Consider the following 22,876-nt stretch of genomic DNA (forward strand, 5'->3'; position numbering starts at 1 on the left):
CACCCCACCCACTGCCAGCCTAGAAGTGGCCCCCACACTCAGGGGCTGTCTGGAACACAATGTCTTACTCAATGAGAGATCTTGCAACCAATCTCCCATTTTATAGCCTAGGAAGCTGAGGCCTGTCAGGAAGCTCCTGTCTGCCCAGGGTCACACAGGGACTCAGTACAAGGTCCAGGCCTGGTCAGGACCACAACCCGGGTTGTCCTCCAGGGCCCATCTCTGCCTGCTCCTGGCTGGGGCACCAGGGAGAGAAAGCAGGCCCTAGGGTGGAGGGTCCTCTGAGCACGGCTGGGCGGGGCAGAAGGTCAGTCCAGAGGGCCACAGCCACCTGCTGTGGAGTCACTGCCTCCACCTCCAGGCCATAGCCTGAGGGGAAGAAATAAGGTTAAGTGGTGGCGCCGCCTGCCAAGGTCTCAGCCATGCTCAGGGCACAATCTGGGAACCCAAGCAAAGGGGCTGCCCTCAGGAGGGCTGGGCAGGGGTCAGGGCAGGCAGGGACGTGGTCCGCGGGCAGGATGGGCATGACGATGGCAGTAACATGATGAGGGCGCCAAACAGACGGCTTCCTGCGCCAACAAACAAGGGTCTCAAGGGGAGGGTGGCTGTGCCTGGCCACGACCTCCAGCCTTGGACTCTCCTGGCTGGAAGCTGTTCTGAGCTTCTCAGTCCAGGGTATAGCCTAGAACCACCCCCCTGAAGTTGTAAGCTTGGCAGAGACACAGGAGCATGCAGAGGGAAAGAAGGTGACGAAACCCAGCCGTGGGCAGGCATGCCTGGCATGCAGATGGGCCATGCAGCTGGTGAGCAGAGGCCAAGGTGTGCCCTACACGGGCACTCTCACACGCAGGGCCAGAGGCAGCAGGCAGCAGGCTAGTCAGTACCCAAGAGCACTGCTGAGAGCACTGGTCTCTGAGGAACCTCACTGGGGATCCCAGGCATGCAAAGACCCCACAGCACCACATCAGGAGCACCTCCACTATAAGCACCAGACAATGCTGCTCGTGTAGCCCCAAATCACAGACCAGAGCTAGAAGCAACTGCAGAGACCACCCGGTCCAACATCTGACCTCACTACACAGGGGTCAAAACTGAGACTCAGAAATTAGACATTCAGCAAGTCACCAGGTCCTGTCAACGGGGTGGCCTAATACATCTTTCGAATCCATGTATTTCTCTCCAGACGCAGAAGCAACTGCCACCACCAAAGTCCAAGCACCATCATCCTTCCCTGGGTTGCTGAAATGGGTTCTGCGTTGGTCCTCCTGCCTTGTTGTTCCCCGCTCCAATTCCTGCTCACCGGCTCTCCAGAAACAGCTGGCACAAATCTGATGCCACTCCCTGTTTAACAAGCTCCTGCATGGCTCCCAGTGACACCTCTGCCTAGCCTACAAGACCCTACCTAACTTAGCACTTGCTTCAACCCCTTCCACAACCTGCCTTACTTCGGTGCTCCAGACAGAATCCAAACCCTGGCAGTCCCAGAGGAGGCCAGGCCTGACAGGTGCTGGTGGGCTGGATCTGTGTCCCCAGGTTCACCTAGGGGATGAGAGTGTCTTGTAGACATTCAGCATTCTGCCTTCTCCTCAAATCAATCAGCACTCCCATTGTCTTTAGGGAAACCACTTCTACCCCCATTCTTGGTACATGGGGCGTGTGACCCAGATCTGACTATGTAGAAACAGCCTTTGGACTTCTGCAGAAACTATTAGAAAAGCGACCTTCTCTCTCTACTGAGGTAGCTAAGCTTAGAGCAGTTGGGGATGGCTTCTCCCAACACACAGGAAAAGCCGTTTGAGAACAAAGATGTCGACAGAGGAGAGGAGAGCCAGAAACAGACAGACAAATGCCTGGCCAACCTGTTTAAGTACCTGGATCTAGCCCTGCCCAACACCAAATCTACCACATTTTTCAGGTTTGTAACACAAGAGTTCCTTGTTTTGCTTACACTGGTATAAGTGGGTTTCTGTCATCTGTTCTAGTGCCAAGAGTCTCTACCTAAACGATGACAGCATGTCACACAGTTCTTGTGGCAGAACAGGTGGATCCCGGGGCATGGCTGGCAAGTGTCTCATGGCAACAAAGGACTCTCTGAGCATGCTCTCTAAATGGTCCAAGGTGAGAGCAGGAGGCTTAGCCAGGACTACCACCCAGCCTGGTGGTGTGTGCCCTCCCTCTGCTCTGGAGATGGGCCTCAGGGATGGGCACAGGCAGGCAGGTCTGTTTGCAGATCAAGTCCAGGCCTGCCATGGAAGCAGGGTGGGGGCAGCACAGAGGAGCAGCCTTAATGAACCAAATCTCTCCTGTCCTCTCGGCCAGTGGGTGCCCCGTCTCCTCCTCTTCATGGGAAGGGAAGCTATGCTTAAGCACCTACTAGGTGCAGGTTTCCACGCTGTAGATGCTATCACCTGCCAATTACAGTCAAGGGAACTGACTTAAAACCAAGCCGCATGACCAAGTTTATATACATAGTAGAAGTAGGTCTGTGTGATGAAAAACTGTCACCCTTCCGAGCCCTGGCTGACAGGCCTGAAAAAAAAAAAAAAACCCAGAAGGCTCTGGGGAGAAGCATCAGAATTAACAGACGCTGGCAGGAGAGGACGCTGCTCCAGCGGGCATAAGGATGGGTTTAGAAAGCCTGTGCTGGGGAGAAGTGATGACTGCAGGCTTGACCCCGGCCAGTGGTGGAATCACGGGGCCTAATCAGGTCGCTGGATACCAGGGCAAAGAGCCCCAGCAGAAGGAAGTAGGTCCTTGGCCAATAAACCCTGGGCACCAATCTAGAAACCTGACTGGACTTTACCCCCAAATAGTCCCTGGAGGACAGGGTCTTCAGGCCAAAAGGCAGACCTCATGGACCAACCCTGGAGGTCAGGCCAATGCCCTGAGCCACACCTTCTAAAGCCTCCAACTCCTGCCGCTGTCAGGAAATTGAGGCGCTTCAGGAACACAAAAGAGTTATGTTTATTTTTTCCCTCCTAGATGCAGGTGGCAGGGAGAACTCTAGGGGCTAAGGATAAGCATGAGAGGTCAGTAGTGGCCTTTAGGGTCATCTGCAACACCAAGCAAGGGCCTCAGGGCCAGAAGCTCCTGGGCGCACCACCTTCACTCTCACAAGGACACTGGGCTTCAGCCACGCAGACAATTCACTGCGACTGAGACACTTTCCATGTGAGGGAGGTCAGGGTATGTCTACAGAGGAAGGGTGGGGGAAACAGGCAAGGGAGAACCTCCTTGTATCCCAAGTGCCAACAGGGACCTGCATCCGAGACCTGCCCAGACAGCCACTCCCACGCCAACAGGCTGGAGTGGCTGGCATCTCATGCAGCAGCCCCTACCATCTTCCTTCCACTGCTGCAGGCACAAGGCCTCCAAAAAGGAGCAGGCCTCACCCTGGACAGTCTATTGACAGAAGCAACAGCAGGGAAGGAAAAGCTTGAGCTGGGAAAAATGCACTTCGGGTCTAATCTTGGGCTCCAACAATGCTGGTCTATTACCGTTCCCTGTGCATCCGTAGTGCTGACATTTTATAGACAATTTCCAAAACAGGGCCCTGCCATTTCTGGATTATATTTCAGCTGTAACTTTTAAGTCTAATTATTTGCGCTGACAACCCCCTATAATAGGGCGGTGCGGCGCCCAGAGGCATCAGCATTCAGTGGAGTGACAGCCTAATCGCAGGGGGAGGCAGCCCCGCAATCTGCATTCACTCAGAGAAATTTCTCTGATGAAAATAACGCAACATTAAGGAGGGGATGAGGGGCAGGCTCCACTGTATCAAGATAAAATAACTCTTTAATAAATAACCTTGTGGCTGCCGCAGAGCAGTAATTAAATGCCGGCAAACCCGGCATACAGTTTTAAGTAAAGCTGGAAAAATGTAAGATGCAATTATCAGCACCAAACAAATTACCAGCCCGGCAAATCCCCCTGGAATATTTAGAAACTCATTTCTGCCTTTCCGCTAAATATTTGTGCATGTGCTTATTTTTGGCGGGACCATAGGGTGGGGTAGGGGTGGGATGGGGAAAGGGAGGGGATGAGGTACCAGGAGGGTAGAGGAAGGGGCATGGAAGGAGCCACTGTGGGCTGGGCTGTCTCTGCTGATGACTGTTTTCTGAATGCCCTGGGAGATCTGCCCGGTCAGCAAAATGGTGTAACAGAAATGCCCCAGCACTCAGGAGCGCATATGGATGGATGCTCGGAGCTGACATCTGAGCCAAGGCTGTAGCCCTCCTCTCGACTGGCTCCCTCACCCTCACAGAGGAAACTCGAGCCACGGAGGATGTGGCAGAGGGAACCGGGATGGCCTGGGTCTCTTCCCTGAGGCTCAGCCTGTCCTACATTTCTGTCCTGAACCCCCAAAACCCAGTGGACAGGTGAGTCTCCTCTGACCACACAGACCAAGTGATACATGAAGGACCACTAGCCCCGGCTGCCAACCCCAGCACCATGGGTGGGGGTCTGGCTCCGGGGCGGTGGGGGGGAGCTGAAAACCAAGCCCCAAACAGGCCTGCTCGGGAATGGGCTCAAGGACAGTCTCCAGGAAACCCTTCCAAACTTGTGGCTGACTCAGGGCCACTTCCAGGCTCCCATATGGATCTTGCTAAGCTGCAGTTGACCGTTCAGTCACTCCAGGTAGAAGCAACTTGAGTCCGAATGCAAAGCACCAGGCTAAGGAATGTCAGTTAGCTGGCTGGTGGGCTAAATAAATTCCACCCTCAGACACACACGGGAGCTAGCTGGGAAGCTTGGGCAGAGGGGCCTGGGGCAGGTAGGAGGTTCTTAATTTGGATCTGGCTGGAGAAGGAAAAGACAACCTTATGGGAGACTTCCTCAGTGTGCCAAGATGACGCTACTCACCTTGTGCCATGGACACCAAGCTCCCTGAGGCAGACCAGGGCTGGTTGCCCCATTGAGCCCTGGTGGGGGACCTGAGGGCCTCGAGGACAGGGTACACACTGCAGGACTTTTGCCCTGTGCTACAGGATATTGGGAGGACAGCCTATTCTAGCCTCTTGCCTTACTGTCCCAGTGGTTTGTGCCGAGCCTGGGTCTCTAGGCGAGGAGGGGTTTGGGCCGAGCCTGGCTCTCTAGGCGAGGAGGGCTTTGGGCCGAGCCTGGCTCTCTGGGCGAGGAGGGCGGTGAAAGGTCCTACAGGTGCACATAAAGCGCTACAGCTCTTACACCTCTCTCTGACCACAGCCCCCCATAACCATTCCTGAGCACCACCTGGATCAGATAGCTGGCCTGGCCTGGGTGCAAAGGTGGGGTGCAGTTTCATGCCATGCAGCATGCCCATCCCACCACCCTTGCAGGAGAACCAGGCTAAGGGGACATGCAGACACGTGGTGCACCAGGGACCCAAGCAGCAGGAACATGCAGGTCAGGGGGCTGCCCACCCACCCCTGGTCCTGCCTGCCCGCCGGCCCAAACAAGAGACTGGCAGGCAGGCACGGCGCAGTGAGCCTGAGGGAGCTGACCGAGCCCGCTGGGCCCTACTGACAGGCGCGTCCCATTGACGGGCGAACTGTAGATGGATAAGAAGTGAAAAGGACCAACCTTCTCGCTGATCTGAGAGATGAGAGTTTGGGTTGATGGCAGAGTGCGATGAAGATGAGGAGGGAATAAAAAAAAGACAAGGAGAAACACAGAGAGAGTAAAAACAGGCCAACCTTCATCTGCCCACACAGCACGGAGACGAGACGAGACTCCTGTGCCCCCTCGCACACACACATGCACACAGGTGCACACGAACCACATCGCTCACAAAAGACTCAGGACTCATGGAGGACATGGTGGACAGAGCTGACGCCCGCCAGCAGGCGCCAGACAGGCCAAGGGTGGGGCCGGGGCAGGTGGAAATGGGGCACAGGCAGGCCCCCATGCCTCACACGCACCCCACAGCTCAGACAGACCCTGTGGACTGGGCTCTGGGGTCAAGGCCCTCCCAGCCCACAAACTTGCCAAGGTACACGAGCCACCAGAAATCACCCCCACACACACCACCAGTGTGAGGAGCACGTCTGGGCACCTGTGGGGAGAAAGGCACTGTCCCTGTTTTAGACAGCTGTGGCCCTGCAGCCAGGTCCCTGGACAGAAGGGGGAAGGCTGGTAGTCCTGGCACAGGTAGGCCAGGCTCTGAGGAGGGCAGGGCTCCACCCTGGCCCCAGCAGCTGTACACCCAGGGAGCTGTAGATGGAAGGAGAGAATGAGTCACTCAGGGAGAGTCAGGTGGTGACGGAGAAAGGCGCTGGCCCACCCAGCATGCCTGGGCCTGCTAGACTGTGGGTGGAGCTGTGGACAACTGTGAACAAAGTCAGATGTAACTGGATGACACATCCCTCCATGGTGCTATCCGGACAGCCGTAGAGGCTACTGACTAGCAAGTGATTCCTCTGTGCCTGGCAATGTGCCGGGTGCTTCACATGTATTGTCCACTAAATGTAGCAGCTGCGTGGCCTCAGAGAGACACTGGGAGCCCTGAGAACTTGGGGGACAGAAGGGAGATGTGAGGGAGATACCGAAGCCAAGTCTGATGAGGAGACGAAGACTTGCGGCCAGTGGACACAGAAGAGAGACAATGGCAGTAGGAAGCCGTCAGTAATTTCCTCCAGGTGACATGTGGCAACGTATGTTTTGACTGAGGGGTGCTACTGGCATCTAGTGAGCAAGAAATGCTGCTAAACACCCTCCAATGCACAGGATGGCCCCTCACAACTAAGAATCATCCAGACCAAAATGTCAACAGTGCTGTGGCTGAGAAACTCAGGGCTAGAGCCCACATCAACCCGACTGAGGCTCAGGAGCCTGCTATGGGAGGAAACCTCGAAGCCTCTCTGCTGGGAGATGGACAGGGTGCAGGCCAGCAAGCAGGCCAGCACTGGGGGTTCCTCCATAGCCATCCACCCACAAGCAGGGCTCAGGAGGCAGAGCTGGTGGTCAGCCTGGTACAGGCTGTCCCCAGGCCCTGAGGCTGAAGGGCCCAGGGCCCCTAGTACTGCTGAGGGCAGAAGGCAGGGGTTTTGCCAGGCATGAGATGAGGAGGGGTGGGGGCACCAGAAGCCAGGGACCCAGGGAGCAGGGCCTTTCAGGTGTGCGGAAGTCCTGTTGTTAGGACAGGAGGGCCTATCCTGGGCCTATGGGGCAGGTTGCTCTTGGCAAAGCAGAGTGGCTATAGATTCAGTTAGGGTCTAGATGAGGCAGGTCCTGGGGACAGAGCTTAGAACTGGTCCTGAGACATCAGGGCCCACAGGAACGTTGTATGTGTGTGTGAGAGAGACAACAGAAGTCAGGCTTGGCTGTTTTAGAGTCCCTGGCAAGTGGGGCTGGAACTAAAGGAAACCCCGTATTTCCTACAAAAGGCAAGTGGGGATGGAGCCAGAAGGGTAGATTCAGGAAGAGCTGGTAGGGGCAGAGGATGGGCCATGGCAGGAGCCAGTCAGGGCCCTGCCTGAGTCTACCAAGTGTAAACAGGGAGCTCCACAGACAGGGATGCCCCAAGGGACTGCACATAAAAGCTCCCCGGGCAGTGACTGAGCTGCCAGCTACAGCAGCTAAGCTCAGTCGATCTCCAAAGAGACCCATTGCTCTGCCTCCAGGGCTGGGGCCAGTGTAACAGTGACTTCAGAGAATGCTGCCTAGCCAAGAGGAAAATGTGGGCGGGCGGGAGGGGGCGTCCATCCACCTCTGGGCCTTCTGCTGCCTCAGCATTGCTTCCTGTAGCTGTGGCCTAGGAAATGTGCCCATAGCCCAAGCCCTTGCAGCTGGCTTAGGTTTACAGTGGCTCTACTGGGCCTCTCTTCTCCCTGATGCAGACAAAAGGCTTTCTTGCTGAGGCCTGGAACTGCCACTCTCTCGACCCTAGTCTTGGGAACAGAGCTCTAGACAGCACAGCATTTGGGATAGTCAGGGTGGGAGGAGGCAGACCTTTGAGAAGGGTCATTCCAGCTGCTCCTCTGCTACAGCGGACTCACCAGCCCCCCATGCCTGCCAGACACTCTGCCTGGGGCAGGGTGGGGCGAAGGCTGGGCCGCTTACAACTCTACTCCTCTAGGCCATTTGGGAAGTTTTTGGGCTCCTGTCCCTGAAAACAGATGAGCTGACCTGAGGCCTGAGCCTTGACGAGCAAGACCCCTGACAGTAAGCTAGGGGACCTCCCATCCCATGCCCCCAACTCCCATGAAGCACTTTTAATAGTCTCTGAGGCACAAGTTGCCCACCACGAATAGCTCCTCTGTAGCTCAACTGGCTACCAAATGGGTTGGCAGCCTGTGGCCTCTCCAGAACCACCCTCTCCCATGACAGACAGCAATCCCTTGATAAGTGTATTTTGGTTGACCGCCTAATTCTCTCTGCTCTGAGTAAGCAAGTCTGACCACATGGCCCCAAAGAGTGGGAGAGGCCACTGCCATCACCCGCTGAGTCCACTGGGTGGAGAGTCGACGACATCCCTCAGGAGGCTGCGCTAAGCACTTGGCATGATGGAATCATCACTGCAAGGAGCCACGTCCAGTTTCCTTCACAGATCCCCCGGGTGGAGACAGTTTAACACTTTTTTTTTTTTTTTTTGAGATGGAGTCTCCCTCTATCGCCAAGCTGGAATGCAGTGGTGCAATCTCGGCTCACTGCAACCTCTGGTTCAAGTGATTTTCCTGCCTCAGCCTCCCGAGTAGCTGGGATTACAGGCACCCGCCACCACGCCCAGCTGATTTTTGTATTTTTAGTAGAGACGGGGTTTCACCACGTTGGCCAGGATGGTCTCGATCTTCTGACCTCGTAATCCACCTGCCTCAGCCTCCCAAAGTGCTGGGATTACAGGCGTGAGCCACCATACCTGGCTGACAGTTTAACTTTTAATGACATCCATCTGTGCAGGAGGGCTAGGTGAGGGGACAGTGTGAGGGTAGAAGGGGCTCTCAGGGCCCCTCCTGGGCACATGTATACCAGACCTAGTGTGTTCTCAGGAAAGAGTAAGGTGGCCAGCTTTAGTCACCCTTAGGCTGTGAACACAGCAGAGATTGGAAACCCCAAAACAGTCCCCAGGCTCCTCTCTGCTGGGAACTTGGACTTCCAGAAAGCACACTGTCCACTCGCTTCCAGCAATGAACACCTGGAACACAGCAGGTACTCATCCGAGGCAACATAACCATAGGGGCTCACAGCTGAACACAACGGTTCTTCCAGGAAGGCCCCAAGCAGACCTGGCCAGAGGACAGGCTCACCTGGCCTGGTCCATTTCTGAGGCCTGGCTACCCCAAAGCCCAGAGCCACAGTGGTTCTGGAGCCCACCGCGCTGCGGCAGGCAGGAGGATGTACTGAAGGAAAGCCAGGCCAGGTATGCATGCATTTACACACAGAGAAGTATGCCTGTGTGTGCACACACACATGCACATACACCAAGCAGTGTGCTTGGTGGCTCCAAACTCCCATGAGGCTCTGGGCCCATGCGGCAGGACCTACAAGAGATACAAATGCTCCCAAGAGTGGCTGCTTCCCCGCGGGCCTGCAGGGAAGGAAGGCAAAGTAGTGGCAGATGCCGGGAGCTTGCCCAGTGGGAGCTGCTGCTGCTGCTATCACTGCTGCAGAAAGAAGCAGGAAGAAGAGAACGGGCCCATGGCAGTCCCTTGTGTGTCTGCACCAAGGGCTCTGGGCAGAGAGCCTGGCAGGTGCAGCACAGTTCCGTGGTGACAGGGGCCAGGTACTGCCTGCGTCCTTACCTCGTACATACAGGTTCGCAGGGGCTGAGTAACGTGTGCCTGCCGAGTTGGTCGCCACACACTCGTACTTGCCTTGGTCGGATTCCTCACTGCTCTCTATCTGCAAGGCACCTGTGGGGACACGAAGCAAGAGGTCAGGTATGGCCCATGTTGAGTGTGGCCTGGAACACGGTGAGAGGTCTCGACAGCGCCTGTGGCTGATGTTGACCAGATGTCGAAGCTCATCCAGGCCACACCCTGGCACCCCTGCTGCTTCCAGGAAGCTCTGCCTGATGAGCCCAGTGGCCTCCTGGCTAGAACCAAGGGTTGTGTTTTGGAGCACAATCTCATGCTCCCCACAATCCAGCAAGACCCGTCTTTGCTCTGTCAGGGACTGTACCCCAGCCCCCAGCTCCACTCAGTTTCCATCACACTCTTGACAGTACTGAAGCCTGTTTCCCAATCAACATCCCCGTTAGTGTTCCCGGCCCTGCAGCCCCGCTAGGCCAGTCAGAGCCAGGTGTGGGAGCAGCCTGCAGAATGGCAGGCCTGGGATTCACAAGCACACTATGCCCTCATTGGGCTGGAGCTTGAGAATTTGCCGCCCACCAGGAAAGAATGGGCTTGCCCTGGGGGCCTGATGCCCAGCAGCCTCTGCTCCCAGCACCATCTTCCCCTCCTATTCCACCCCCTCCCCACCAGCCCCACCCATTCCGGCTCCTCTCCTCAGCCTGGTCCTGCTAAAGTGCTTCGACCCACCACGGCTCCTGCATAATTCAGGAGGCTAATGGAGGTTGGAGCTCCCACTCGGGCCAGTGCCCTGAGGGGCTGCTCTGGCCGCAGACGGACAGACAGGAGCCAGGGTTGGGGTGGGTAGCAAAAGGACCCTCAGAAAAGGTGGAGGAATCTTGGGCTTGAGGCCAGTTCTGACAGGTCCCGGCGGGGAAGGCCAAGGCAGAGCGGCAGGGTGGGGGCGGATCCACTCGACTTGGCCATCCCCTGGCCCCATCAATAAACACTTGAAAAAACTGCTTGTGAAAGCACACTGGGCAAGCTGTCTGTGACAGAAACACCCCCGGGCACAGGCAGCACACCCCTCCCTGGAACAATCCAACAGACAATTACACCCACACAGGATGGTCCAACAGTTAAGAACCCCCACAGGACACAGTCTGACAAAACCACCTCCTGCACAGAACAGCCAGCCTGACCCGACAGCCCCCACCTTCCCAGGGCCCAGGTTGATGGACAATCACACCCACACAGGACACGGACAGAAGCTGCCGGGCCCCCCTTGCCTGGACTGGACAGGAGCCAGAGGAAGAGTTCCAAGTCATGCTCTCACGGCTGGGGCCCAAAGGGGGACCACCCTGGGTATGACCTATAGCCCCCTCACTGCCTGATGTCCCTCTTCCACCATCTAACCCAGGGCAGCAGGAGGGGCTGGGAACCCCCATGGGGCTGGGAGCTAGAGGTGAAGGAAGAGGGGAGGCCACCAATGCAGGACGCAGGACCAGCCTGCCTCTGTGGTGCTGGCCTCAGCCCTCCCCACCAGGTGCCAGGGAGCACCAGGGCCCAGTGCACATGCCAAATACCATCTCCTTCAAGAGCAGCCCTGAAGGGCACCCAACAGGTCATGCTGATGGGATGGATGGACACTGTTACAGAAAACGTTCATTTAAGCAGGTGCGGTTCAGGCCTGAGGGGTCGAGGCTGCCCTAAGGTCACCTCAGTGAGGCAGGGGGTGTGGGTGGGGTGGGGGAGACCTGGTGGCTGGTACCACAGGCTTAAAGCAGAAAGTGTTGCCTGGGTGGAACTTCTGACCCAGAAAACAGGAGGTTCCTCTGCAACAAGAACCTAAGAGTGGTCAGGGGGCCTAACAGAGACCGGGTGCCTATTTGCATACAGAATCCCCCAAATCTGGAACCAACACCAGGACCCAGCAGCAGGGACAGCAAAGAGTCAGCACAGGCTGAGCAGATGGGCAGGGGGATTGGGGGGCTACCAGGTGAAGCAAGAGCCAGCCTCAGGGTGATGGGCAAGATACCACCCAGGAAGGCAGCTGCTCTTCCCTGAGACCATCCTGGTCTTGAGCTCTGAAGGTCTAGATGTGCCCACAGACACTGAGAGAACTGGGGAGAAAATGATGTGAATAGACAAGCCACCATTTTACAGGTGTCTGCTCTGCGCCTGACACTACACATCCTCCTCTCCTCTAATTCTCATGACCCTGTGCGGCAGGTGGCCATGCCCCAATTTGAAGAGGAAACACACTTCTGAGAGATGAACTGAGTTTCTGAAGATCACATAGGTGGTAAGTCAGACTTGAACCCGGATCTTCCTGAGTCCAGAATCTGTGCTTTTAACTCTTAGGCTGCAGGGCCCTGCTGCATGGAGGCAGCCCAGTGGGGACTCCGAGCTGACAGGCCAGGTGATGGAGTTATGCACGAGCCTGTTTACCTCCCTGTTGTCATCCCAGCACCTACACGGAAGTCTTAAGTGAACATTCCTCCTAATCCTTGCCAGGCTGAAGGGATGATCCTCATTCTACTACAGTACAGAGCCAGGATACTAAAGGGAAAGTCAAGTAATAATTGAGGTCACCCCAAAAGAGGAGACTGTCAAGAGAAAAGGCAAGGCTTGGTCATGCTCCTCAACCTTACAGAAAGCTTTTCTGCCTAGGGAAGCCTAGGGATAGGCTAAGTTTCACAGCAGGAGCTGATGGGGTCCCTTCTGTGGGGATGGCCCGGAAGACCTGGGCAGCAGGGCTTGCCGTCCAGGACAGGGCTCGGCGAGTATCTTCACAATTCAGACTTGCAATGGATGAGTCCACAGGAGGGAATGACTGAGAGTGGATGTGTGTGGTGGCCGGTGGTGTTGGGGGTGCTGGAGCTGGAGATGAGGAGGCTGAAGAGGTTGGGATGGGGATGGGGAGGTGACACACTGGACGGGATGGAGTGGAGGTGACGGCAGTGGCAAGGCGTGGTGTGGCGAGAGGCACGGACAGCATTCTTACCTCTGATTGGTGAACCACCTGGCGAGGTAATTTGAATGCAAATAAGATCAGAGAGAAGCATTAGTACAAAAGGAAGGAAAGCCACACAAAGCCAAATCAGGTAAAATAAAACACAAGAAAAGACCTTAAATACATGGAGAAATTGAGGCCTGAGTTAGGCCGACGCGGACGATGTGTGGGCAAGCACCAGGCAGAGCCAGGTTGAGTGTGGGTGAAGCTGTGTCCCAGGTCACTGGCTCTGCTCTGGGGACGAGGAGGGGGCTCAGTGGGGCTGGGGGTGACGAGAATCAGGGAGGTGAGTCAGGACTCCTGCAGACCACACTGGCTGGGGCCAATGGAGGGGGAAGGTGAAGAAAAGAGGTAGCAACCCCACCCCACAGGGCCACCCAAATCCCACCGGTGGGTAAGATTCCAAAACAAAGCACTTACCAGAACAAAGCCTGGTGTTAAGGCAGACAGGACAGAGGCTAAAGGGAGGGCTTGCCATGGGCTACTAGCACACTGGGGCTCCCACAACATGCAGCCCAGCCCAGCGGAAAGGGCGGCAGGACTCAGCAAACTCACAGCCCAGAGGCAGAGTCCTTAGAAAGCCCACTCAACCCCACTAAAAACTGGGGGACTACTGAACTTCCCCCCTTTGGCCTGGCTGGCGAGAGGCAGAGATCAGTGCCCAACCTTTGCCTGTCTGGCACCTCATAACCCTGAGGGTTGGTAACCCTGAGGGCCAGGTGCTCACCCTCTATATCCAGGCCTATTAGGAAATCTGAGCAGGTTTCATCCCCAACAGGTACCTTCTCTGAGGCTCAAGCCCCCTGTGCAACCACTGCCTCCCCCAGAGGAGTGAGGAGCCCATAGATGGGCCCAGGTCCAGCTGTATCTACCCTGCCCTGCTGCTCGCTTCCTGCCCACATCTGGGGATTGGGAAGTGTGCAGAAAAACCAACACCAATCCCTCTTTCAGGGGACTTGACAACAGCACCTAGAGGAATTCTTCATCTATAAGTTCAAATGAGAAAACAGAGGCCGAGAGACATTCAGGGAACTACCCAAAGCCCAAGGTCACACCAGCTTCTAAGTCAAGCAGAAGGACTTGACAAGGTCCATCTAGCTCATAGCCTGCCCTCAGGATGAGGCTGCCAGTCCTGCAGATGCAGAAGCAGGGGAGAGGGCAAAGGCTGGGACCTGGGAGTGAGGGTTATGTGGGAAGAACCCACACAGTGATTCTCTCTCTCCAAGAGACCCTTTTGGGAGGTCCACAAGGTCAAAACTGTTTTCATAATACTAAGAAATTATTTGCTTTATGCACTTTCTCTCATGAACATAGAGCTTTTCAGAGGCTAATGACATGTGCCATCACAATTGACCTAACGCAGAAGTGCCTATGAAATCCAGAGGCTACATGACATGTGCCATCACAATTGACCTAATGCAGAGGTGGTTACAAAATCCAGCTGCCTTCTACTAAGCCCCAAATCAAGAGATTCGTAATAAGGGGTAAAACAATGTTGTCCCTCTTGGTAAATTTTTTTGTTTTAAAAAATATAATTATTTTCCTTAAAATGTTATTTATGCTAATATATCATGGGTTTTTATTTTTTTTAATGGATTAATAAATATTTTAAAATAATCTCAATCTTAATACCTAATAAGGTAAACATCAATAGAAATAACCCACACAACAGCTGGGCACGGAGGCTCACCCCTGTAATCCCAGCACTTTGGGAGGCCGAGGTGGGCGGATTACCTGAGGTCGGGAGTTCAAGACCAGCCTGACCAACGTGGAGAAACCCCGTCTCTACTAAAAATACAAAATTACCCAGTTGTGGTGAGTCATGCCTGTAGTCCCAGCTACTCAGGAGGCTGAGGCAGGAGAATCGCTTGAACCTGGGAGGCAGAGGTTGCAGGCAGTCGAGATCGCACCACTGCCTGGGCAACAAGAGCACAACTCCATCTCAAAAAAAAAAAAAAAGAAAAAAAAAGAACCCACACAAACAAGAGCTCTTTGAGGTTCTCTGATATTTACAAGCAGAGGTCCTGAGACCAAAAAGTTGACAATGCTGATCTCCTGTCATCCAAGTCAGGGCTTGGTCGGGGGTGGGAGCAGTGGATGTGGTCCAGGACTGGCACCCCTCACTCCTGGCCTCAGCTCTTCCAGAACCTAACCTGTTCTGAAAGAACCTAACAGTACTTTCCCCACCAAACAGAGAATCTGCCTTTTCCATTTCACAAGATGGGTGTGAGGGACTGAAGGGGCCCAGGAGTCAGCATCCCTAGGGGTGTACTCGTGCCCGAGAAGTGCCAGGGAACTCTGGGCCAAAGGGAAATTGTGAGTATGCACTGGCAGTGTGCCCTCCTGGCAGGCCCCGCAGATGGTGAGGCAGAGTGGGGTGGGGACAGGTTCTTCTAGCCAGAGCTAGGGCCAGGCAGCAGCGTGAGGGGCTGCAAGCCCTCTGTGTCCCACCCGTGAGCCTCCTCCTGCAGCCAGAGGCTGCATCACTTCTTAAGACCCTCAGGTTTTGCCTCAGAGTGCTGGGGGTGGGGAAGAGACTGCTCTCTGGATGAGCACATGGACTCAGTGAGTTAGGCTGTCCTCTATGACACAGGATGGCAGCTCATATGTTCAGTCCACAGCAGGAGTGTGGGAATCTCCTCAAGCCCTGTCCAGGCTCGGCACAGCCTGCAGGCCAACAGCTCCTCTCAGGACCCAGCAGAGGCTCTAAGACCCTGCTCACAACTCCATTTCCACTCTATAAGCTTGCTCCTGTTCCTCCTGGGCCTACCCCAGTCTCAAGTTCCAATTCTCCAGGAGGCGGTTTTGGCAGCATGTCACATCACTACAGAGAAAAGGCCTGCTGAGCAGAGCTCACATCTGGGCAGTGCACACCGTCAGCTACCTCCTGTCCAGCTCCCGCTTCGGGGAGAGGGGGTCATGCCCTGGTTAGATGTGCTGTGGCTCAGGTCGCAGGTGGTGGAAGACTTCTGGGTACTGGTCAGTGAGGGCCTGGGGTCTGGAGAATCTGGGAATGTGCAGCTCTGAAGCCCCAGCAGGGTCCAGTTGCTCCTCAGGGCCCCAGGTTTGCTATTGTGATAATAAGTCCTGGGGTGATCTCACAAGGGAGCTCCTAGGACGAGTCTTGATGCGTGACCCCAAGTGACTCCCTTAAATCAGCTGTGAAGTGGGCATGGTAATCACAGTCTGTCCTACTTCACAGGGCTGCAAGAGAATCAGCTGCAACAAAAGCGGGGAAAGCTCTGTTGTAAACTGTCGGTGATGCATAAACCGTGAAGGTCCCTGTAAACAGCTGAGTGCTCACGGGCCTGAGTCCACTCCATGAAGGCTCGTCCCTGAAAAAGGTGCATGGAATAGCCTCAGCACCCTTCTAAATGGTAGTGGGATAAGGCCAGCAACAACTGAGGCCAACGATCCCAGGCCAGGTCAGGCAGGGAGGGGAGACAGCCCAGGTATTACTGCAACGGTGGGATGGTAGAGGCCCCTTAGGTGCCATCTGGCTCCATCCCAGGAGCTGGACCCTAGGCCCATGACCCTGAGGTCACAACTTCCAGGTGGCAGAAAAAGAAACAAGGAAGTCTTCCTTGGACCTGGAAAGCAGGAGGAGGAGTGAACATTAGAGCAGATATTAGCCTACAGGGACAAGTGCCAAAGGTCAAGTTCATGAAATCATTCACTTGACAAGGGCTCAGAGAAGACCTGTCCTACAGCTGAGCTCAGCAAGACTGATCAGACCCAGGTCCTCCCTGCAAGGCCTAGCTGAGCAGAACTGGAGCCAGATGGTGACAATGTAACGCAAGGTGAGGCCTGAGGAAGCAGCCAGAGGCTGGGCAGGGTGGAGGCTTTCAAGTGGAGCAGCCGGAAGGTGGACAGAGGGCCGGACGTGGGCAAGGACCAAGGACAGGTCAGCACAGCTCAGTGTTAGGACGGTCGAGGGCATAGAAAGTAGAAAGAGCTCCATGAAGCCCTCACCAGAGGCCAGCCCACCAACTCAAGCTTTGACTGCTATTGACTCACTCACTGCTTACTGTAACTCCTTTTCAAACATGAGAAAACTAACACACGAAAAAGTTAAACAACCAACGCCAGAGAGCTGGTAAGTGGTGTAGCCAGGACCTGATGAGACACGGGCAGGCGAAGACTGAGAAGGGCCCTCCAAGCCTTGTTCGGGAGCGTCACTTGACCAGGTAGGCAAGGAGACACCACTGAGGTGGTGAGAGCACAGGAAGGATATGAGCAGCAAACCTGACCTGCAGGACGATGGATTCTCGGGAGGGCCAGGAGGCAGAGAAAGCAGCGTCTGGTGCCTAGGATAGGACTGATGCAGTAGGAGGGGAGAAGGGGGCCAATTTGAGAGCCACAAGGGTGATACATTTGAGAGCTCTCAAAACAAACCAACTTGAGACTCATGCTCCTTAGGTTGGGGGGTGCCACTTACAGAAAGAGGGTATGGCTGTCTGGCAGGAAGGTCATACTCATCACTGGTCATCACTGGTCAGGGAGACCAGAAGGCAGGTTGATTTTTGGATCCAGAGCTCAGGTAAGAGGTTTGGGCTGGAAAGACTGAAGCTAGAGTTGCAGGTGAGGAGATGGCAGTTGGAGCTTTAGGAGGGGTGAGCTCTTCCAGGGCAAGGCTGTGTCCATGGGGCAAGGGCAGGGCTCCCAGGCTCCTTGGTGGAAGGGAAGATGCTGCTGCAGGGAAGGGGTGCTAGGAAGAGGGAAGTCGCAAGAGATAGAGTCCTGGAAGGCTAGGGAAAATGGGAGTGTGGTTGGGAAGGAGGGAGGAATGTTAGCTGCTGCCGAGAGGACAAGGAGGATGGGGTCTGAGTGGCATCCAGTGGAGTGACAGGCAAGGAAGGGGTGGCCCAGGGCCGGGCACCCCAAGCACTATATAAATGCTAGCTGAACCAACGTGTGAGAGCCTTCCCAGAGCTGCTGCCAGACAAGTCCATGTGGTTCCATGGAGGGGCCCAGGCCTGCAGGGAGGAGTGTCTGGTTGCTTGGGGAGCCTGCCTGGGGGAACTGTGAGAAAACGCAGAGGAGCCGAACTGTGCTGGCCGCTGTGCTGCGCTGGGCAGCGGCCACAAACACTGCCGGCCGTTTGCTGCCTTGATTATGGCTGTTTTAATTAACTGCGCTACAGCTGCCTCCATCTTGTTGAGTTTTAATTAAATTAAATGAGCTAACACTTCGTGGGCTGTCTCAGGCGGCCGTGGCTGGGGCCAGAATCTTGCCCTGCTGGGAAGCTTGTCTCTCCCTCCTCCTGCAGGTCACCAAGGGGCTGTGAGCCTGGTGGGAATTGATGGGGAGGGGCTGGTATCCCAGGGAGTGGGAGGGCACCTCTGAAGCCTGCAGGCCCCTAAAAGGGGCAAGAGTCATGTCCTCCTTTTCAGCATTGACATCACAGCTGACAGGCAGCAGGGGCTCTGGCCGGCACTGGCCATCCTGCCCGAGGCCCACCATCCCATGGCTAGCAGGAGAGCTTCTGAAGCAAAGACTATTGGTCCAGGCTGTGCTGGCAGCAGATGCAGAATGCAGCCAAGCTGATTCTGAGACTCTTTTCCCGCCTGCTCTGTTCCCACAAAAACTGAATCAATTATCCTGGCGGGAGCCTCACAGGCAGATCGATCAATGGGGCGACACCTCCTTCCTGCACGATGGCATCCTTGCTCCCAGGGCTCCGAGCTGGCTCAACAAAGACATCCAGAGGAGACAGGTGGCTCTGGTAGTCGAGGGACAACAGCAAGTCCCCTTAGTTCCAGGCCCCTAAGGTCCAGCCTTTTGAGGCCTGATGAATCAGGCACCTTTGGCCTCTTTTCCCAGCTAAGCCCTGCCATCTGAGGAAGCAAAGAGAAGCATCATCCAGGCCCTGTCTCAGGCCAGGGAGGAGGGTGAACATCCATAGAGCACCCGTGAAAAGTCCACTACATTGGCACGTCACATGTGCTGCGAGGGGCAGAACTGGCCCAAAGTCTGGAGTCTGACAATCCCAAGAAGGTAAAGGCACAGCCAACCATGAGCTCTCTTCCCTGGGCCAGGCACACTTGCAGTAAGACCCAGCCCTCCCCACTAGGTCCCCTCCGCTCAGCCCTGGAGGCGCCCAGGCCCAAGGGGGTAGGCTGTGCTGGGATCTGGCAAGAGGCCTGTTCTGAGGTCTGAATGGTCACTTGACCCCTGCCCTCTGCTCACCTGAACGCAGCTGCTTGATGCGGCCGTTGCTCGTGGTGGGGTCTACAGGAAGGAAGTCCTTGAACCAAGAAATCTCAGGGTCTGGATTTCCGCCTGCGGCGCATAGCATGGTGGCTGTTCGTGCCTTCTCCACCACCTTCAGCTGGGGCCCCATGTCGATGGAAGGGAACCCAGGGGGCAGCTGTTCCTCTGCAGACGAAGAGCAATGCGTGTATTAGGGCTGGCTCTGCCTGCCCCCTATAACCCCTCTGGGGTAACTTCCCCAACTCCAGGTTGGCCAGGGCCCTCAAGACTCTCCTCCCCCATCCTTGACTTCTAAGCAAGAAGTGTACCCCAATTTGAGGAAACAGGGCCCCAAGTCTCTTTGGCAGGGCAGAGGCTGCAGTGGGGCCCACCCCTGCCCCTGTCAGGGAGTTTCCAGGTCTGAGAGGCAATGCCTCAGACTGAAGGCGTCAGCACTTATCTCTCCAGGCCCTGAGAAGAACAAGAATCGATGCTCTGCTGGTCACAGCAGAAAGCATTGTATGGATGCTGGGCTGCAGGGGGTGGGGGCTAGTGGGGAGCTCATGCAGCATCCAACAGCCACAGCTCAGCCTGAAGGCCTCTGTGCTATCCAGCCCCCTCTCCCCTGTCCACACACACAGTGTTCCCTCCATCTGGCCTTCAGCTCTATCACATGGCAGGGCCCCAGGTCACTGCCTGGTCTCTAGCCCTGACCCTGGGCACCCAGCCCTACCAATGATCCCCTTCTAACTCTGATCCTGACCTTGACCTATTCTCTACTACAGCCTTGACCTTGAGCTTTCTCTCTCACTCAGTCCTGACCCTGGGAGTCACAGTCAGGGCTGCGGACCATGCCCGAGCATGTGGAGGCACAGGAGATAAAAAAGCTCTAAAGACACCAAAAGTTGGTGGGGATGGGGAAACCTCCCTCCTGGCTGCCTTCTCCCAGCTTGCTAGAGGTTGACGGTACACAGAGGAGTCACTGGCATGGAGTAAGAGGAACAGATGTCAGCAGCAAACCCACTCCCACTGCACACGGGCTCCCATATCAGCCCTGAGGGGCTGTAGGGCAAGGCTATCCACTCTCCAGCCCTTGGAAGCACAAGTCCAGGACAGGCTCAGGACTAGTATAGACCAAATGGGACTCCCACCTTCACCACAAACTAGCTTTAGGGCCTGGTATGTTAGTTATTCTGTGTCTGCTTTCATCTGTACACGGGGTTCAAGTGCCCACCTCGTAAGGCCATTGTGAGGTCTGTATCTGATTGTGCATGCAAGGTGTTGCAGAGCATCTGATACGGAATTCACTTCTAATGAATATTAGCTGGTGTAACTAGTAAGGGCTGAGCCACTGGGGCAGACAGGTACTGAGACTAGAGTCAGAAGCTCCTAGGCTGGTGAGAGGCCCTTTCCACTAGGACCAAACCACCAAGCGTTTTCAAGGCCTCAGCAGAGCGTCTCTCCCATTGTGGATGCCAGGCACACCCAATGTGGGGCAAGGGGAATGTGTGTCCTTTGTCTGTCTCCTGGGGAAGAGGGGGAGGTGGGCTCATGGTGGGGGAGACCAGCACCACTCTGTACCTCCCTTCTACAAGCCCAGCACAAGATGGGTATGTGGGAACATGTGCCAAGGGAAGTCAGGCTTCTATGCCAGAGTAAAGGCACATGGCACCCTCAGACGTGAAGGTAAAGGCTGGCAGAAACCAGCTCGCCCTGGAGCCTCTTGGAGACCCGGGGGGAGCAATTGGGAGGGGGGTAGAAGAGGGAGTTGGAGGACCCCCAACAGGCAGAAGCAAGATACCTATATATCTGCTGCCAGACCCCAGGGGACGCCTCCCAAGGCTCCAGTTGCCAGGGGCATCCCAAAGTGACTGTGGCCCATGAGGAGCAGAGGTCTCAGGCTAGGGAGCAGCAGGATTCCCAGGACGGCCTTGCCACCCCACCCTTTCCTGGGACCTGGCTGCACGTTTCCCCACCTGCAGCCCTAGAAGTTCTGGATATAAACCCAGTGTCTCCTTGGCTGTAATGATCCCACAGCGCCCTTTCAGCTTTGATTTTTAAAAGTAAAATGTTCAGTAGTGGCAAGAGAAGGGAAGGAGGACAGAAATGAAGAGGACTGAGATGCCCCAGGCAGGAGATCAACCTCCTTTGGCCCAGCTGCTGCTTGCTTCCATAGGAAGGCCTGAGGGGGACCAGAGGTGCAGGGTTCACCTCCCCAATACCTGGGGACACTCACGGTGCCATCCTAGGTGCCCTCCAGAGCACCAGTCTAGTTCTTCCAAGACCTCATTCCTACCTGCTCAGTTCATGGGGAGGACATGGCCACAGCCTGCCAGAGTCAGGGCCCAGGAGTCAGGTGGCCTTCATCTCCACCCGCAGACAGGGAAGGGAAGGGAAGTACAAATGTGTGCAGCCTCGTGTCTTGCAATCTACTCTGAATTCTTTACACGGGGAAGGTCTTTGGGATTTATGCCAAATTAAGGACAATTAATTTTCCTCCCTCAATTATCACGCCCTCAGTGGCTCTGTCCTTGGCTCAGATCATCCCTCAGGCACTGCCCAGAGCCTAAAACCAGAATGTGTGGAGAGCTGTCCATAAAACAGCAGGACTCAAAAGCCAGTCCCCTGTGCCAACTAGGTTTCCAGGCAGCATGCAGAAAGCTGCCACTCTGCCACCTGGGAAGGGAAGTGGGTCTTACAGGAGGGCTCCAGCCCCTCAGGAGCAACTCACTGCTGCCTCTTCCTTCTCTCCCATCCAGGCGCATCTGAACATTCAATTCACCCAAGTACAGCAGCCCCTTCCTGATGCCCACCATGCGCCTGGCCCGGCTGAGCCACTGGGCATCCTGGTGTAAACTGACCTACCAGCCCTACTGGCACAGTTACCACCTTCCCTCACAGGCACCCGCAGGAGCTGGGTCTACTGCAGCCTCAACACTCAGGTTGAGGACCTGGGCAACTCCTCAGCTGATGTCACATGATCACTCTAAACCCATCAACAACTGGGAACACTGAGACCCAGGTATGAGGGACAGTAAGATCTATGGAGCATTTACTAGGTTCCAGGTACTACGTTAAAATGCTTTACAAAATGACTTAAATCTTTACCAAACCCTTATGAGGTATATAGGCAACCAGGGGCTTAGAGAGATCTAGACATCTAAACACCTGCCCAAGGTCACATAGCTAAATCGGAGGTGGGGCTGGGAGGAGACCGGGTGGTAGGCCCCCAGCTCCAGCACTCTAGGCATGAACACCCTGAGAGTGAGGGGCCTGGCAGCCCTCCCCCACACCACGCCTCGGCTCGGCTCCACTGCAGAGTCCCGCACAGCGCCACAGCGCCGCGGCGTTTGTGTTTACCGCAAAGCGAACCCCAGGGTCCCCCACGTGTGGACACTTGCAGGCACGCACCCACGTTCCAACCCCGGGATGCACCAGTCACGCCGAGTCCCTCAAATCGCATCCTGTTGGCGCGGAGGGGAGGAAGGGCCCCTCCCCGCTCCAGACCAGCCGGTAGCCATGGCGACGGCGGAGCGGCGGGTGCCTCGGCTGAAGGGCTGCGTGTGCCCGAGTCCGTGCAGGCGCGCTCGTCCGCTGTCCGCCCCGGCACCGCCCTTCCCGCCCCCGCCTGGGTGGAGCCTCTGCCCCCCTTCCCAGGCCCCGGCTCCCCAGCTCCAGGGAATCCACCCACTAGGCTTTCCTGCTTCACCGACGCGGCCCTTCCCTCTACCCGCAACCGGGTACCCGGCACAGTGCGGGGAGGAGCCATCTGCCTCCGCAGCCTCAGCGCCGGGGGCGTCCGCACTACGCATCTCAGGCCATCGCCTGATAAGAGGGTCCCCTGGATGGAAGGAGAAGCCCATGGGGACTTTAGGGGCCTGCAGAGGTACGCAGGAGCCCGTCTCCCCACACCATTTGCAGATTATACCTGCATGCATAGGCAGCATGCACACACATTCCC

The 22,876-nt window shown here is 55.9% G+C and overlaps 1 protein-coding gene across 13 annotated transcripts in view; it reads right to left on the minus strand.

Annotated features, from left to right (window-relative positions):
* The window catches only part of PTPRF (protein tyrosine phosphatase receptor type F), a 94,734-nt gene that overhangs the window by 36,519 nt on the left and 35,339 nt on the right, over window positions 1–22,876 (minus strand). For 12 of the 13 annotated variants that reach the window (XM_017881915.1, XM_017881911.1, XM_017881913.1 and 9 more), the window contains 3 exons: window positions 18,913–19,101; window positions 12,715–12,732; window positions 9,720–9,830 (listed from right to left, as the gene is read on the minus strand). In XM_017881915.1, the coding sequence (XP_017737404.1) occupies window positions 9,720–9,830; window positions 12,715–12,732; window positions 18,913–19,101 (318 nt within the window). The remainder of the gene's footprint in view (window positions 1–9,719; window positions 9,831–12,714; window positions 12,733–18,912; window positions 19,102–22,876) is intronic. The other variant, XM_017881905.1, reaches the window with a different exon arrangement.

Source organism: Rhinopithecus bieti, unplaced genomic scaffold, assembly GCF_001698545.2.
Source record: "Rhinopithecus bieti isolate Rb0 unplaced genomic scaffold, ASM169854v2 scaffold_12155, whole genome shotgun sequence".
In the NCBI taxonomy this organism is placed as follows: Eukaryota; Metazoa; Chordata; class Mammalia; order Primates; family Cercopithecidae; genus Rhinopithecus; species Rhinopithecus bieti.